A 17,450-nucleotide genomic window follows, 5' to 3' on the forward strand; every position below is an offset into this window, starting at 1 on the left:
GAACATATATTAAATTATTCTAACACAAGAAAAAACAGATCAACACATCCAGTACACAGAATTACAAAATGAAGCAAGTAGTACACAAAATAAATCTGAGAGGCAATGAAATGTCCAATTACTGATACACGTGGATAACAGTCAGAAATGGAGAATCCACAGAAGAGTTGGGAATAAAAAAAATGCAAAGTCAACATAAAATGTAATGTGAAAGTTGATGAAAATGTTTTGATATGGAAGGGTAGTCCCAGTATGACAAACTGGTACAAAAGGTTCTATTTTGAAATGTAACAAGGAGTAGCTCCTCCCTCTTTACACAGGGCATGTGGGAGTATCTCTACATGGGAGGATGCACTCAATATATGATGCAGCTTCTGTTTAGAACAACAGTTATTAACTAAAATTGATTCAAAGTTTCAGGTTAAACTTTAAATGTTCAGACAAAGTTTCAGATTGTTTCTAATCAACTTAAGAGTGTACCGCTATGCCTGTATTCTCAATTTCCCACACTTGTTTACAATGGAGGCTTTAGTCCAGGCACAACAGAGCAGTTAGAGTAAAGCACTTGAGTTTGTATACAGGAATCTTTTACACTCACAGTAAACAGCGTATATAACTCAAAACTGCAAATCCCAAAATATTAAAGTTTGTTTAACTTTACCTCCAAAAGGGTTTTCTTTGGGCCATTGTAGGACTCTAACATATTCAATACAATGCTCTGGAAGTCTAGGCATTGAAGCAATAGTACACATAGGAAAGTTTATCTGGAAGAACAAGAGGTTGCAATATTATACTCATTTACTACCATTACCTTGAGAACCCTGTCACCAAAAAAAGGAAAAATCAGACCATGATCAGTTCAGCCAGCATCTTGAAGAATAGCCTAGGGTTTGGGGATATGACCCGCTCCCATTTTAATTTCTTAATGTTTTAATTTTAATTTGTTGTTGTTCAGTTGCATCCAATTCTTCATGACCTCATGGACCATAGGGTTTTCATGGAAAGATACAGAAGTAGATTCCCAGGCCTTTCTTCCACACAGATACTGCTGCTGCCCAGGTTGGGACCTGGCTGGGTTTGAACTCAGGACCATCTGCCTTGAAGTCCAGTGCTGATGCCACTACACCACCAGCCAGCCTTTTAAATTTTAATACATACACTAAAACTAGATTTCCCATTAGTTAAAAAAGATCCAATAATTGCCCAATCTAAAATATAGAGCAGAAAGAAATAAACATAAATCCCTATAAGAGTTCCATATTTTAAAAGCACCAGGGAGGAAAATGCTGAGTATACTGAAATTAAGTACAAAGGTTTACACTCATTACCCAATGAGCACAAATATAGTAACATAATAGATTTATGAGTTAGGTTATTTTAGTCTTTCTTGGAATAACGTAGATTGATCCAAGGGATATTAATAAATGGTAATAAACTATTCATATTAGTATTGGCAGAACTTGAACTGAAAATTAATTGGTAAAATTGGGAATATGCTTAAATATGAATCTTAACGACAAGGATTTAAATGAGCAAATGCCTTACTAAATTATTTACCGTCAATGATTGAATTCCAAAGATTGAATCAGTAACAACTTTGTGATGCCAAGTTACCTGAGGAGGGTATAATTCCAATGTACATTCTATACATGCTGTCATTCCTGGAAGTATCACACGTGCATTACCCTTAAATCCTTCAGTCCCACCATCAATCAGTGGAATAATGGAGCTTGGGTCTAGAGTTCCGTCTTCAAAGTTCAGCAGGGATATCTACAAGAAAAAATATATTTTTAGAATATACAACCACAGAATCACTACAAGGACAGCCAACACTTGTAGCTCTCTTAGCAACCCTAACAAAAAAAATCTAACATTTCCTTTCGTTCATCTATTGTCTTTGTCCAATTACATAGCAATTTTCAAAGTTCTCTGTGCTACAGACCCTAGCCTTTTCCTTACTAGTGATGCCAAACTAATGGGCATGCATTTCCCACTTTTATCCTTCCTTTGTTCTCAAATCGTGAGATAGAACTAATACTTTATAACCCACAAGGCCATTTCAAAACCTAGGGATCTCTGGAAAATCTAGTCCACATCCAAAATCTCTGTAATCACCTCAAACTCAACTTTTTGTTCCCATTATTTTAGAGTGATAGAAAATTACAGGACAGAAGCAGACCTATGCCAAACAATTTAATCTGCCTAGTCACATCAACCTGCACTCGGACCATAGCACTCCATATCCTTCCCAAACATGTTCCTTATCCAAACTTCTCTTGAAGTGTTGAAATTGTCTCCACCATTTGCACTGGTAGCCTGTTCCACACTCTCACCACCCTCTGAGTGAAGTTTCCTCATGGCCCTGTTAAACAATTCATAGAGGACATGGGTTAAGTGTGAAAGGTGTAGTCTCACCCAAACTCAGCAGAAAGAACAAATACAAAATGCTGGAGGAACTCAGCAGGACATGCAGCATCTATGGAAGAGAGTAATCAGTCAATATTTCAGGCTGAGAACCTTCACTAGGAAACATGGACTGTTTACTCTTTTCCATAGATGCAGCCTAGACTGCTAGGTGCCTCCAACATTTTGTGCTTGTTGCTTGGATTTCCAGCATCAGTAGGTTTTCTCATCTCAGTGGAAAAAGCCTGCTTGCATTTACCCTATCTACCCCCCTCAATTTTGTAAACCTCTATCAAATCTCCCCTCAATCTTCTAACACTCTAATGAATAAAGTTCTAACCTATTCAATCTTCCCTTATAGTTCAGGTCCTCCAGGCTCAGCAACATCCTTGTAAATTTTCCCTGCCTCTTTCAATGTTACTTACATCTGTTCTGCAGTTAGGTGACCAAAACTGCACACAATACTCTAAATTGAACACAACTTCAACACCACTCTTGTACTCAATATTTTGATTTATGAAGGAGAATGTGCCAAAAGCTTTCTTAACATCCAGATCTACCTGTGACACCACTTTCAATTAATTATGGACCTGTACTCCCAGATCCCCAGATCTGTGCAAGACCTACCCTGGTGGTCCTCTCAAAGAGGAAGGATTCAGGTTCGGGTATGCGGACAGTGAGCAAAATATCCCTCTAGTATTTGTGGATCTTGTACTGGAGATGCAGTATCACTTCACCCTGCCACTTTGTTTTTGGTCCATGTTGTCATCATCTCGGTCCCCGACTTGCCTTTATTGGGATCTTCCTCCTTGTTAACCTCCATTCTGGAGTTTAAGTTAAAATGGTGGAGTTATTGCTGATGTATAGTGTTTTGGATTTGGGTGTTTTTTTTAAAATAGGGACTGGGTGCTGTGATGTGGGGGTTGTGCAGTAGCTAATTGAAGGGTTTTGTGAGGAGGGACAGGCCTGGGGGTAGAGTTTGGTAATGGGGGTTGAAGATTCACAGTGAAGGGAGGTGGGGTGGGGTGGCAAACAGCATTGCAGGGCAAACACTAGGAAATCTGCAGATGCTGGAATTTCAAGCAACACACATAAAAGTTGCTGGTGAACGCAGCAGGCCAGGCAGCTTCTCCAGGAAGAGATATAGTCGACGTTTCGGGCCGAGACCCTTTGTCAGGACTAACTGAAAGAAGAGCTAGTAAGAGATTTGAAAGTGGGGAGGAGGGGGAGATCCAAAATGATAGAAGACAGGAGGGAGAGGGATGGAGCCAAGAGCTGGACAGTTGATTGGCAAAAGGGATATGAGAGGATCATGGGACGGGAGGCCTAGGGAGAAAGAAGGGGGGGGGGGAACCCAGAGGATGGGCAAGGGGTATAGTGAGAGGGACAGAGGGAGAAAGAGGAGAGGGAAAAAGAACGTGTGCATATAAATAAATAAATACCGGATGGGGTACGAGGGGGAGGTGGGGCATTAGCGGAAGTTTGAGAAGTCAATGTTCATGCCATCAGGTTAGAGGCTACCCAGACGGAATATAAGGTGTTGTTCCTCCAACCTGAGTGTGGCTTCATCTTTACAGTAGAGGAGGCTGTGGATAGACATATCACTATGGGAATGGGGCATGGAATTAAAATGTGTGGCCACTGGGAGATCCTGCTTTCTCTGGTGGGCAGAGCATAGGTGTTCAGTAAAATGATCTCCGAGTCTGTGCTGGGTCTCGCCAATATACCCCTTGCCCATCCTCTGGGCTCCCCCCACCCCCCCACCTTTCTTTCTCCCTAGGCCTCCTGTCCCATGATCCTTTCATATCCCTTTTGCCAATCAACTGTCCAGATCTTGGCTCCATCCCTCCCCCTCCCGTCTTCTCCTATCATTTCAGATCTCCCCCTCCCCCTCCCTCTTTCAAATCTCTTACTAGCTCTTCTTTCAGTTAGTCCTGACGAAGGATCTCATCCCGAAACGTCGACTGCACCTCTTCCTAGAGATGCTGCCTGGCATGCTGCATTCACCAGCAACTTGCTTGGCATTGCAGGGGGTGGGTTTTGCAGGCCCTTGCAGTGGGGGGGGGGGGGGAGGACTGAGGTTTATGGGGGTGTGCAGGAGGGTTGGAGATGTTAGGTTTAGGGGTAGGGCAAAGGACTGTTACACCAGCCCTTTTGTGGGGTGTGGTTTTGGTTATTTCGGGTCCATTGGAAGTTAGGGTAAGGGTGAAGGGTAGGGTTGGGGATGTTTGTGGGGTGGTGTGGTACTGGTGATGTGGGGTGAACTTGGCTCCCTGGTGGGGAGACGGCTCGGGTTTATGGGGGAGTGTAGGAGGGTTAGAGGTGTTAGGATTAGGGGTATGGCTGGGAGCTGGGGCTGTGGGACCTTGCGGTGGAGGGAGTGGTTGAAAGAGCACCCGGGTTGATGGTGGGGCGGGGTGCGAGAGGGGACGGTGGGGGCCAGTGTTACGTAAACCCTTTTGTGGGGACTGGCTTGGGTTATTTGCGGTGCTGTCTGGTTTAATAGGGGTGCGCGGTCCATTAGAAGTTAGGATTAGGGTGAAGGGTAGGGTTGGAGATGTTTATGGGCTGGCGTGGTTCTGGTGATGTGGGGTGAACGTGGCTCCCTGGTGGGGAGAGGGCTAGGGTTTAATGGGGGCGTGCTGAAGGGTTGGAGGTGTTAGGCTGGGTAGTGGGGCCACGGGGCCTTGCAGTGGTGGGAGGGTCAGGGTCAGGGTCTAGCTGGTCCAGATCCCTCTGCAAGTCTTGATAGCCTTCCTCACTATTTTCAATCTTGGTATCATCCACAGATTTGCTGATCAAATTAACCACATTATTATCCACATTGTTGATATAGATGACAAACAACAAGAGGCCCAGCACTGATCCCTGCGGCACTCAAAGGAACCATCTACAACCTCTCTGGTTTCTCCCACAGAGCCAATGTCTAATCCAATTTACTACCTCATCTTGAATGCCAAGCAAATGAACCTTCTTAACCAACCTCCCATGTGGGACCTTGTCAAAGGCCTTACTAAGTTCATCTAGACAACATCCACTGCCTTGTCTTCAACTTTCCTGGTAACATCATCAAAAAGCTCTAAACCGGTTAGACACAACCTACCACACGCAAACCCATGCTGACCATTTCTAATCAATCCACCTGTCCAAACACTCAGATATCTAGTCTCTTAGAATCCCTTCCAATAACTTTCCCATTACTGATGTCAGGCTCATTGGCTATAATTTTCTGGTTTATTCTTAGAGCCTTTCTTAAACAGTAGAACAAAAGTAGCTATCCTCCAATACCTCACTTGTTGCAAAGGACCATTCAAATATTTCTGCTAGGGCTGCTACAGTTTCTGCACATCTCCCACAGGGTCTGAGAGAACACCTTGTTCGGCTCTGGGGATTTGTCCACCGTGAAGTGCCTTAAGACATCAAACACCTCCTCCTTCTATCCTGTATAAGGTCCATGACCTCATTGCTCCTTTGCCTCATTTCAATAGACTCTGTTCTTCTCTGGACTAAATACAGATGCAAAATATCCATTTAAGATCATCTCTTTTGGCTCCAGACATAGATTACCATTCTTATCTTCCAGAGGAAGAATTTTGTCTCTTACAATCCTTTTGCTCTTAATGTATCTGTAGAAAGCCTTAGGATTCATTTCCCAAGGCAACCTCATGCCTTCTTCTATGACTCCTGATTTCTTTTAAGTATTCTCATTGCACTTCTTATACTCCACAAGTACCACATTTGTTCCTACCAGCATATGTGCTCTGCACCTCCTTTCTCCTCTTAACCAGGGCCTATCATCTCTCAAAAACCAAGTTTCCCCAAAGCTGTTATCCTTGCCTTTTATTCTGACAGATATATAAAAACTTTGTACCTCACATTTCGCTTTTGAAGGCATCTGACTTATCAAGTACCCCTTTGCCAGAAAACAGCCTGTCCCAATCCACACTTGCCAGATCCTTTGATGCCATTAAAATTGGCCTTTCTCCAATTTAGAATCTCAACCCGCAGACCAGACCCATCTTTCTCCATATTTACTTTGAAACTAGATGGTGTTCACCTACACAAACTTCTGTCATCTGCCCTGTCTCATTCCCTAATAGGAGATCCAGTATCACACTCTCTCGTTGGGACCTCTATATATTGATGAAGAAAACTTTCCTGAACACATTTGACAAACTCTATCCCATCTAGTCCTTTTACAGTATGGGTGTCCCAGTCAATGTGGAAAGTTAAAATCATCTATCACATCTTTGTTTTTTGCAACAGTCTGCAATCTCTCTACAAATTGGTTCTTCTAAATCCCTAGGACTGTTGGGTGGTCTATGATACAGCCCCATTAACGTGAGCATACCTTTCTTATTCCTCAGTTCCACCCATAAAGCCTCACTACCACAGTTCTCCAGCCTGTCCTGACTGAGCAGTGGCATGACACTTCCCCTGACTAATATTGCCACACCTCCCCCTTTAAACACCCTCCCCATTGCGTCTAAAACAGAACTCTGAAATATTGAAGTGCCAGTCCTGCCCCTCCTCAAACAAAGTCAATAATGGCTACAATGTCATAATTCAATGTGTTGATCCATGCCCTGGGCCCATCTCCATTTCCTACAATACTTCTTGCATTGAAATATAAGCAACTCAATAGTCTTCAATAGCTTCTATGCTACTTTCTTTAAGTTTCCCTTTCTCATTAGATTCTTGGTTCATCGTCATTTCTGAGACTTGGGCTTTCTGTTCTGATAGCACACAAACTATTTGGTTGAAATATCTGCTATTTACCATTACATTTCTCATGTTTCTAAGAGGCATGTTTTTTTTTAATAACCCTCTTTTAAATGCAAACCAAAGCTGCTTTAATAACCTGATGTTATACCTTCTGATAGCCTGTGCCTGTTTTACATCAATTTAGTTATTCAATGTTGCATTTCCAAAAACCTTCTCAATCCTCATGTCACCACAAAGAATGATCACCATTATTAAATCAAAAACATTTTTGGACACTTTTCCAGTTCTAATTTCCTCGATGAATTGCATGTTTGTTACAAATAATGAATTATTGATTTAAATTCTTCCCATTTAATTTTTGTCTGCTCAGCTACATTAATCGCCAAGTTTAAATGGGTTATTTTTGAAGATACAAACCCTTATTAGTGTAGCTAAATCACTCTAAAATACTATTAAATCTATCATATTAATATCAGTCTTCCTTAAAGGATCTTTAACCACAAAATTATTAATTTAGTTTTGTTGCACAATGCAAAATCTTAGTTTGCCTCAAGTTGGTTTCTAAATGTTCTGATTAGTGAACTATCTTGATTGTATTTACAAATTTAATCCTTCAAGCCTAATGTGAACTTGAAATGTCATGCTAACATTCATCCAGTGATTCATGGCTATAAGCACCCTAATTTTATCATATACTCCAAAAACTGTTTATCACTCCTCACTGAGAACATGAACGAATACTACAACCTCATTCTGCAGGATGTGGTGGGCAAATGTCGTTTTTATGCTGTGTGACTATGACACAGTGCAATATTTTTTCAGTTTTTAAAATCAGGGAAACACTTTCCTGTTGCTCTCTCTACTACTGTAACCCTCTTCCTTTCTATTATGACCATTTCCTAAAAATCAAATATTCTAAAATACTTAGCGTGCAACTCTGCCCTCTGCTACATCTCTCATGATTATTGAATCAAACCACTTAGACAAACACTTCTCCTTCACGTTGGTTAGATACCTATTTAACACATACAGTGGCATGCAAAAGTTTGGGCACCCCTGGTCAAAATTTCTGTTACTGTGAATAGCTAAACGAGTAAAAGATAAACTGATTTCCAAAAAGCATAAAGGTAAAGATGACACATTCCTTTAATATTTTAAGCAAGAAAACTATTTCCATCTTTTACAGTTTCAAAATAACAAAAAAGGAAAAGGGCCTGTAGCAAAAGTTCGGGCACCCTGCATGGAAGTACTTAATAACACCCCCTTTGGCAAGTACCACAGCTTGTAAATGCTTTCTGTAGCTGGCTAAGAGTCTTTCAATTCTTGTTTGGGGGATTTTCGCCCATTCTTCCTTGCAAAAGGCTTCTAGTTCTGCGAGATTCTTGGGCCGTCTTGCATGCACTGCTCCTTTGAGGTCTATCCACAGATTCTTGATAATGTTTAGGTCAGGGGACTGTGAGGGCCATGGCAAAATCTGCAGCTTGCGCCTAGAGGTAGTCCATTGTGGATTTTGAGCTGTGTTTAGGATCATTATCCTGTTGTAGAAGCCATCCTCTTTTCATCTTCAGCTTTTTTTAAATTACTATTTTTATTTATTTATTTTTATATACAGACAATGTGATGTTTGCTTCCAGAATTTGCTGGTATTTAATTGAATTCATTCTTCCCTCTACCAGTAAGTGTTCCCCGTGCCACTGGCTGCAACACAAGCCCAAAGCATGATCAATCCACGCCCATGCTTAACAGTTGGAGAGGGATTCTTTTCATAAAATTCTGCACCCTTTTTTCTCCAAACATACCTTTGCTCATTGCGGCCAAAAAGTTCTATTCAAAAAATTCAAAGGATCATCTAAAACAAGCCTGATGGATCTTGGAAACAAGTCCTGTGGACTGATGAAGTTAAAATAGAACTCTCAAACAAGAATTGAAAGACCCTTAGCTGGCTACAAAAAGCATTTACAAGCTGTGATACTTGCCAAAGGGGGTGTTACTAAGTACTGGCCATGCAGGGTGCCCAAACCTTTGCTTTGGGCCCTTTTCCTTTTTTGTTATTTTGAAACTGTAAAAGATGGAAATAAAAAAGTTTTCTCGCTTAAAATATTAAAGAAATGTGTCATCTTCAATTTTATGGCTTTTGGAAATCAGTTCATCTTTTACTCGCTTAGGTATTCACAGTAACAGAAATTTTGACCAGGGGTGCCCAAACTTTTGCATGCCACTGTAAATGCTTGATATGCCAATCTCAGTTGAGCCTGTTCTTTCAGCTCTGTAATAGTGTCGGGGGAGGGGTGGGGGGAGAAAATAAAACCTCAATCACATTTGTAGCTTGAATAACAATTCGAGATTACTGAGAGAGTGCATATTTTAATACCATTCAAATTGTGACCATCACAAATTTCTATACCCAAATCACTTGCTGTTTCTCAACCTTCATCTAAACTTCTGACCACAGTGTATCCAAAATATATGCAATAAGAGTAATGCCAAGCTAAGTAATGCCAATCAGAGTCAATGCAACAGACAGGATAGTTGAAATGATATATTGCCCTCAGCAGAGCTCAAAAAATAAGTAAACACAGTATCAGTCTAGATGGTTGAGGGATGAGAAAGTTCTTATCAATTCACTCAATGAATGGTAAGGGCCTGGAACTCTCTGCTCCGTGGAGGGTGCTGATGCTTTTTTGCTGGTGGGATTCTGGGGGGGGGGTCTTTGCTTTGCTGCTGCTTGTGTGTGGAAGGGGGGGAGCTGGGGGTTTTAACATTTTAACTGTCAATCATTCATTGGGGCACTACTGTTTTCATGGATGTTTGCAAAGAAAAATTTCAGGATGTATACATTTCTCTGACATTAAATGTACCTTTTGAAATCTATTAAAAGGAAGGCAGAAATCCCCACATTTAAGTACCACTTGTGTAAGAAACTACATAGCTGCTCAATGTCCAGGGATCCAGATGAAGATACCAAATGGCTTCTTCTGTTTGATTTTACCACAGGCATAAAATTAGATAAAAGTATCCCAGTTATGCTTGCAGTGAGGCATGGAAACAGCAAAACTAGTTTCATATATTACAACCACCAAGATGCTGTTTTGGATAAAAGACCATTCTGAAAAGTTCAAGATTGTTTAACGTTGTTTCCAGTACAAACTATTACTCCGGATCCAATGCAACACAAAAAAAAACAATAACAATAAAAAAAATGCAATAAATATAAATATGCAAGATAGCTTATACACAGATTATATGTCCCTAAGGTGACACAAGGCACAGGAGTGCCTGTACGTAAGGTGACCGGCAGAGAATGATAAAGTAGTGGTGGTTAGGGATTTGGAAGGGTGGGTAGGTGGTGGAGGTGTTGATCAGCCTTACTTCTTGGGGAATATAACTGTTTGAGACTGGTGGTCCTGGTGTGGATGCTACATGGCTCCTCCCTGATGGGAGTGGGACAAACAGATCATGAGGATGGGTGGGATCCTTCATGTTATTGGCTTTTTTTTGGCACCTTTCTATAAATACATCCTCAGTGGTGGCTAGGATGAGACCAGTGATGTGTTGGGGAGTTTTGACTACCCATTGTAAAGCCTTCCTGTCTGCTGCAGTGCAGTTTCTGTGCGCCAGCAGAATGACTTGAGTATAAAGGTACATTGGTCAGCTCTCTTCAGCGCCCTCAGAAAGGAGAGGCATTGGAGAGCTTTTGTGATTGTGTACAACATGCTCTGGGGCCATTGGGTTGTGTGACGAGAGTCTGAAATTGCTCATAATTTTTACTGCTATGCCGCTGATGTAAAGAGGGGTGTCAGTGGTGCGATTTCTCCTGAAGCCAATAACCATTTCCTTTGTCTTGTTGACATTAAGGAAAAGATTATTTACCTGGCACCAGGCTTTGACCTCTTCCACCTTCTCTCTGAAGGCAGTCTGATTGTTGTTGGTGACTACCACTGTCGTGTCATTGCCTAACTTGACGATGTGATTACTTGGGTGCTTGGCCGTGCATTCGTGTGTGAGCAGAGTGTACAGCATTAGGCCAAGCTCAGAGCCTGGGGGGGTGGGGGGGGCACCCACATTGAGGACGATGGAGAGGGAGGAACAGTTGTGCATCCTGACTACCTGAGGTCTATAATTAGGAAATCCAACACCTAGTTGCATCGTGGTGTATTTAGACCAAAGAGTGGGAGCTTGTACATCAAGCTTTGTGGACAATGATGTTGACTGCCAAATTGAAATCCAGAAACAGTATTCTGACACAAATGTCTTTGTTTTCTAGGTGTGTCAGGGCCAGGTACATGACAGATGTTATGTTTTCAGTCGTAGACCAGTTCTGTTGGTAAGCATGTTACTGAGTGTTCAATGTGGCAGGAATGGAACTTCTGATATGTCCCATTACCAGCTGCTCAAAGCACTTCATGATGATTTGCATCAATGCCACCGGGCGGTATTCATTTAGTTCAAAATGGTGGCTGATTTGAAGCGTGTGAGGAAAGCAGCTTGGATGAGTTACGTGCTGAAGATGAACATTTCTACATGGTTACTGCCTTGGGTGCCAAATGTTCCTTGTAATTTCTTTTTAAATGGATTATGTGTTGATAATGTCTCTTATGTCACCTAAAATCGTTTTTTTCAAAAAAAAAATTGCTGCCATGGAGCCATTCCAGAATTGCTACTAGCTATTAAATATCTTTAGTATTATACATACCAACATTCCATTGATCCATCGCCGTGCAATGATAGAATCTAATCCACTAATAATGATGTGAAATTCTGAAACAAAAATATTCAATACTGACAGTTCTGTTTCAGCCAAAGAGATGCCCTTATTTCCCCAACTTTGATACTCACTTCGATATTTTAACTTCATAATTAAAGTATTATGTATGGGTCAATGATCTCTCAAATATTGTATCATAATATTCAATCTGAGTCCAAAGACAGTCTTTAGATTGGAAAACATTAATCATTTTGTACACAAAATCCCAACACGAATCAAATTAATCCTTTTTTTGTCAGTATTTTCTTTTGAAAAAGCTGGAAGAACTAAGGAAAACTATCTCTGCAAATAGTATAGAACATAGAATAGTACAGCACAGTACAGGCCCTTCGGCCCACAATGTTGTGCTGACCCTCAAACCCTGCCTCTCATATAACTGCCCACCTTAAATTCCTCCATATACCTGTCTAGTAGTCTCTTAAACTTCACTAGTGTATCTGCCTCCGACACTGACTCAGGCAGTGCATTCCATGCACCAACCACTCTCTGAGTAAAAAACCTTCCTCTAATATCCCCCTTGAACTTCCCACCCCTTACCTTAAAGCCATGTCCTCTTGTATTGAGCAGTGGTGCCCTGGGGAAGAGGCGTTGGCTATCCACTATCTATTCCTCTTAGAGCTTTGAAAAACAAAATTCCAACTTAAGTGCTCTATTTAAATTGTTGAAGAAGCCTCATCCAACAATGCAGCCATGGAGCCATGATGAAAAGTGAGAAATAACTATAGTTCTCTGAGTTCCTTCATGTCCTCCAATCTCTATTAAAAGACCCTCAACAGAAAATTACTGAGAAGAATTCTATTCTTATTCCATTCCCCAAATAACATGTTTGAGTACAAGTAGAAAGTGGACAGTAGGGAGATTTGTTCTATCCACCTACAACAGTATTTCGAAATACTTATTCAATACATTTCATATAATTGACACTTTCCTCCACATTCATTGTACGGGCCTCAAGGTTACAAATACCCTACTTATGAACAGCCCACACATGTACAAGAGTTTGAGAAAGTGATGGGATGGACTTGCTGGCTGCCTCAGGAATGAAGGAATCTTTTACTGGTTGGGCCATTTCCACAAATGGGGATTAGTTAGTACTAAGAACACTGATCAAACTCACTCACTAAGCCAGTGAAGCAGCTGGTGGCAGCACACTCTCCCGTCATAGCTGTTGCTGAAATCCTCTCACACAATGTTCTTTATTTTCAACATATGAAGAGCTCAGGATATGATCAGTTCTTAGGAATGAAACCCAATCATAGCCTGGGGTCTGCCTGTACCTTCAACTAAAACCATTCATCTACAACTCATTAATGCCATTCATGCTTCTTTCTTAAATAATGCATCAATAAACTGTTCGAGAGGCTGTTACATGGCATATTCCCAGGTGAAGAACTATGTGTTCAGGGATGCACTGAGGATCGGTGCAGCCACTGCAAAGTCCCTGGGGTCCTGCTGCCACTGGACTCTGGATTGGGACCAGCATAACAGCCCCTCCTCTCCATTCCTTCTACCAATTACTTTAATTCCCTGACCATGGCTTTTGATTCCTCTGCTAGGAGAAACCATTCCTTCCCATTTACTCCATGCAGGTACAACTAAGAGTTAGGCTCCTCAATTTTATCCACCCAGCCTGTCCCATTTCAAAGAATCTCACCTCATCTTATTCACTCTTCCCTTGTAGCTACAATTTTCAATCCCAGCAACATGCTCTTTACCTCCTTTGTAATCACACCACTACATTTATGAAGTGTAATACTCAAGTTGTGCTGCAACTAACATTGTATAAAGTTCAAACAGCTCTTTAGCTCTGTATCAGCTAAGAAAAACAATTGATGTGCCTTTTTTTAAAAAAAAACACACCTTATTGATATGTTTGAGTTCCTTTAGGAATCTGCACAGCACAAGGTGGGTGTTCCTCCACACCCACTCAATATCCTTCAATTTATGCTGCACATCTCAAATAGATTCCTTATACTTGACTCAATTATGCTTGGATTTCTCACTTTGTACGCCCTCTAGTGACAGACCATTTTAGAGGCAGTATCAAGGAGGGTCAATTAACTTAGACAGGACCTTCCTTTAGGAAATTCATGCTGTCCATTATTAAATTAAGTTTTTACCATTTCTTGGTATTATTTTCAACAATATATTCAACACTGAAATTAAACTGACCAGTAATTACTTCTCCCTTTTTGAACAATAGTGTTAGCTGTCCCCAAATTCCCTGGCACCATTCCTGTGTTAATATTTAGAGCCTCCACAATTTTCAACCAAATATGCTATTCATCAATAAATACTCAATTCATATCTGCTCCAAATAACTTATTCAGCTGCAAAGCAGCATTGTTCCTAGACTGTGCTCTACATTCCTCATCTAATCCTCCTGTGACTTATGAACACAACAACATTCTTCATCAGTAGCAGCCATCACTACAAATCAATCACCCAACCCTTTATAGTTAGTTACTTCTATCATTCATACACAAAAGTGGAAAACAATCACTTGAGTGTAACACCCCAAAGCAATTCATGTCAATGTTATTTATCTAGGAAAAAATAATTCTATCAAAACCACGAAGTCTGATTTTTGATTAGTAATTTCAACAGGGTTAGACTCTAAGATTTTCAGTTTTGTTCAGAAGTTGGAAACTTCCCATCAGCCGAATAAAAAGCCACGTTCTAGCAAGAGGCATTACTTACGCCTGTAAAATGTTTCATTGAAGTCTTGTATCCTTTTAAAATGGCTGAGAATAAAGATAAGAAAAGTTGCAACTCAAATGTTTTTATTCATATTATTTACTACATTACTGACTTAGGTTCCCAATTTCATGGTAGATTTGTATGAATTGCAATGTCTAGCAAAAACCCTTGACAGTAAAAGGTACACGACAGTACAGCATGACTACCCAACTTGAGCCTAGTAAAACTCAACTATGTTAGGTTCAAGTTGGGTCATTCTGGGTTAACTCAGAACTTTTCTAGAGTGCACTAACCATATTTTACCTTGTCTAGATTGCTGTGCTTTGGAATCCTAGATTAGTCTCATTACAACTAAAACACACACAACATGCACCAGCATCATACAAGAAAAAGCTCCTTTGCCAAACAACTAATATGACTTATAAATGCACTTACAGAAAGGAAGAGGAACATCAAAATGTTTCGGGACAAATCTGAAATTACTAATGTATCTATGTAAAAGTGAACATATTATGAGCTTGAAATTAAATTTAAAATAACTTCCCCATGGCCTTACATTTAAGTGTTGCAATCTCAGCACCAAACCAAATGCACAGAGGAAAAATATACCCTGAACGTGGAACAAGATTCTCAGATAACAAGACTATAAGATATAGAAGCAGAATTGGGCCATTTGGCCCATCGAGTCTGCTCCACCATTTCATTATTGCTGATCCATTTCCACCTCAGCCCCAATCTCCTGTCTTCTCCTCATATCCCATTGTGCCCTGACCAATCAAGAATCTATCAACTTTGCCTTAAACCTACATAGATTTGGCAATGAATTCCACAGATTCACCACTCTCTGGCTAAAGAAATTCCTCATCTCTGTTCTAAAGGGATACCCCTCTATTATGAGGCTGTGTCCTCTAGTCTTAGACTCCCCCACCACAGGAAACATTGTCCCCACATCCACTCTGTCGAGGCCTCTCAACATTCGATAGGTTTCAGTCAGGACAGGCCCAGAGCCATCCAACGCTCCTCATATGATAGGCCTTTCAATCCCAGAATAATTTTCATGAACCAAGGGGCCCAAAACTATTCACACTACTCCAGGTAAGACCTCACGAGTGCTTTATAAAGCCTCAACATTACATCCTTGCTTTTATATTCTAGTCCTCTTGAAAGGAATGCTGAAATTACATTCATCTTCCCCACCACTGACTGAATCAGCAAATTAACCTTGAGGAAATCCTGCATGAGAACTCCTAAGTGCCTTTGATCATTTAATTTTCTGAAAATTGAGGAAATAAGTCTATGCTTTCTTCTACCAGAGTGCATGACCATAACCTTCCCAACACTATTCTATCTGCCACTTCTTTGCCCATTCTCCTAATCTGTCCAAGTCCTTCTATAGCCTCTCCACTTCCTCAAAACTACCTACCCCTCCACCTATCTTTGCATCATCGGCCAACTTGGCCACAAATCCATTAATTCCATCATCCAAATCATTGACATACACATGAAAAGGAAGTGGTCCCAACACAGACCCCTGTGGAATTACTAGTCACTAGCAGCCAACCAGAAAAGGCTCCCTTTATTCCTACTCTGTCTCCTGCCAATCAGCCAATGCTCGATCCATGCCAGTATCTTACGTGTAATACCATGGGTTCTTAACTTGTTCAGCATCCTCATGTGTGGCACCTTGTCAAGGACTTTCCGAAATCTAAGGACACAACATCCACTGATTTTTCCTTGCTTAACCTGCCTGTTATTTTTCCTAAGAATTCCAACAGATTAGTCAGACAAGATTTTCCTCTTAAGGAAACCATGCCAATTTTGGCCTATTTTATCATGTGCCTTCAAGTACCCTGAAATCACATCCTTAACAATCAACTCCAACATCTTCCCAACCACTGAGGTCATACAAATTAGTCTATATTTTCTTCTGCCCCTTCCTTCTTGAAAAGTGGAGTGACATTTACTTGTATACAACTCCCATCAGAGTCTTTTTACCTTTGCAATTTCTTAGCTCTACCCACAATGATTCTACACTTTCCGATCCTATGTCACCTCTTTCTAATAATTTGATTTTATTTTTTAAAACCAATAGAGCCACCCAACCCTCTGCCTACCTGCTTGTCCTTTTGATACAGTGTATATTCTTGGACGTTAAACCCCCAGCTATAATCTTCTTTCAGCCACGATTCAGAGAAGATCACAACGTTATACATTCCAATCAATGGAATGTATAATGCAACAATGCTACAAATCAATAGCTAACTTTGCAAATAGGCACTCAGTGGCAAACTCAATTTTTCTTAATCATCTTGTGAAATGCAAATCCCATTTTCAAATGAATTTCATTTTACAGTGAAAATAAAATTATTTCCTATATAAAAGGATACGGAACCACATTACAACCAGGTATTCGACCATTAATGAATTCAGCAGCGACTTCAGCTTTTGGCCTTCCTACGTCTTTTGGTCTGTTAAACAAAGATAAAGTAGTTAGGATATTAACATTATTATTTTTGTAACACACAAATCTTTATACATCTGCTAATTGAATGATATTTAAGTTCAAAACTGAAGAAATCAAACTCAAATCTCATTATTTTAAAAGATTAGCATAATGCACACACCTAAAGCATTTTATTCTGAAAAATAAAAGCTCATAGTGCAGAAGGTAACATATCAGCATGGAGAAGAGAATGAATAAAACAAGCAGAGAATAGATAAAATTGTGTCTTCATCAGGATGACATCAACTTTTTAAAAATTCAGACAGTGGAATCTGAATGCTGGGTTTGTGCGAAAGGGAAGATAAGTATTATTTTATCAAGTTTATTTTAAGTTATTAGGGAATGCGTTTTGGG

The 17,450-nt window shown here is 40.5% G+C and overlaps 1 protein-coding gene across 5 annotated transcripts in view; it reads right to left on the bottom strand.

Moving 5' to 3' along the window:
- The window catches only part of uba3 (ubiquitin-like modifier activating enzyme 3), a 44,471-nt gene that overhangs the window by 12,317 nt on the left and 14,704 nt on the right, over positions 1-17,450 (bottom strand). For all 5 annotated transcript variants that reach the window (XM_072280539.1, XM_072280542.1, XM_072280543.1 and 2 more), the window contains 5 exons: positions 16,981-17,061; positions 14,594-14,637; positions 11,822-11,886; positions 1,615-1,770; positions 662-764 (listed from right to left, as the gene is read on the bottom strand). In XM_072280539.1, coding sequence (XP_072136640.1) covers positions 662-764; positions 1,615-1,770; positions 11,822-11,886; positions 14,594-14,637; positions 16,981-17,061 — 449 coding nt within the window. The remainder of the gene's footprint in view (positions 1-661; positions 765-1,614; positions 1,771-11,821; positions 11,887-14,593; positions 14,638-16,980; positions 17,062-17,450) is intronic.

The sequence above is a fragment of the Mobula birostris genome, chromosome 16 (assembly GCF_030028105.1).
Source record: "Mobula birostris isolate sMobBir1 chromosome 16, sMobBir1.hap1, whole genome shotgun sequence".
Taxonomy (NCBI): Eukaryota; Metazoa; Chordata; class Chondrichthyes; order Myliobatiformes; family Myliobatidae; genus Mobula; species Mobula birostris.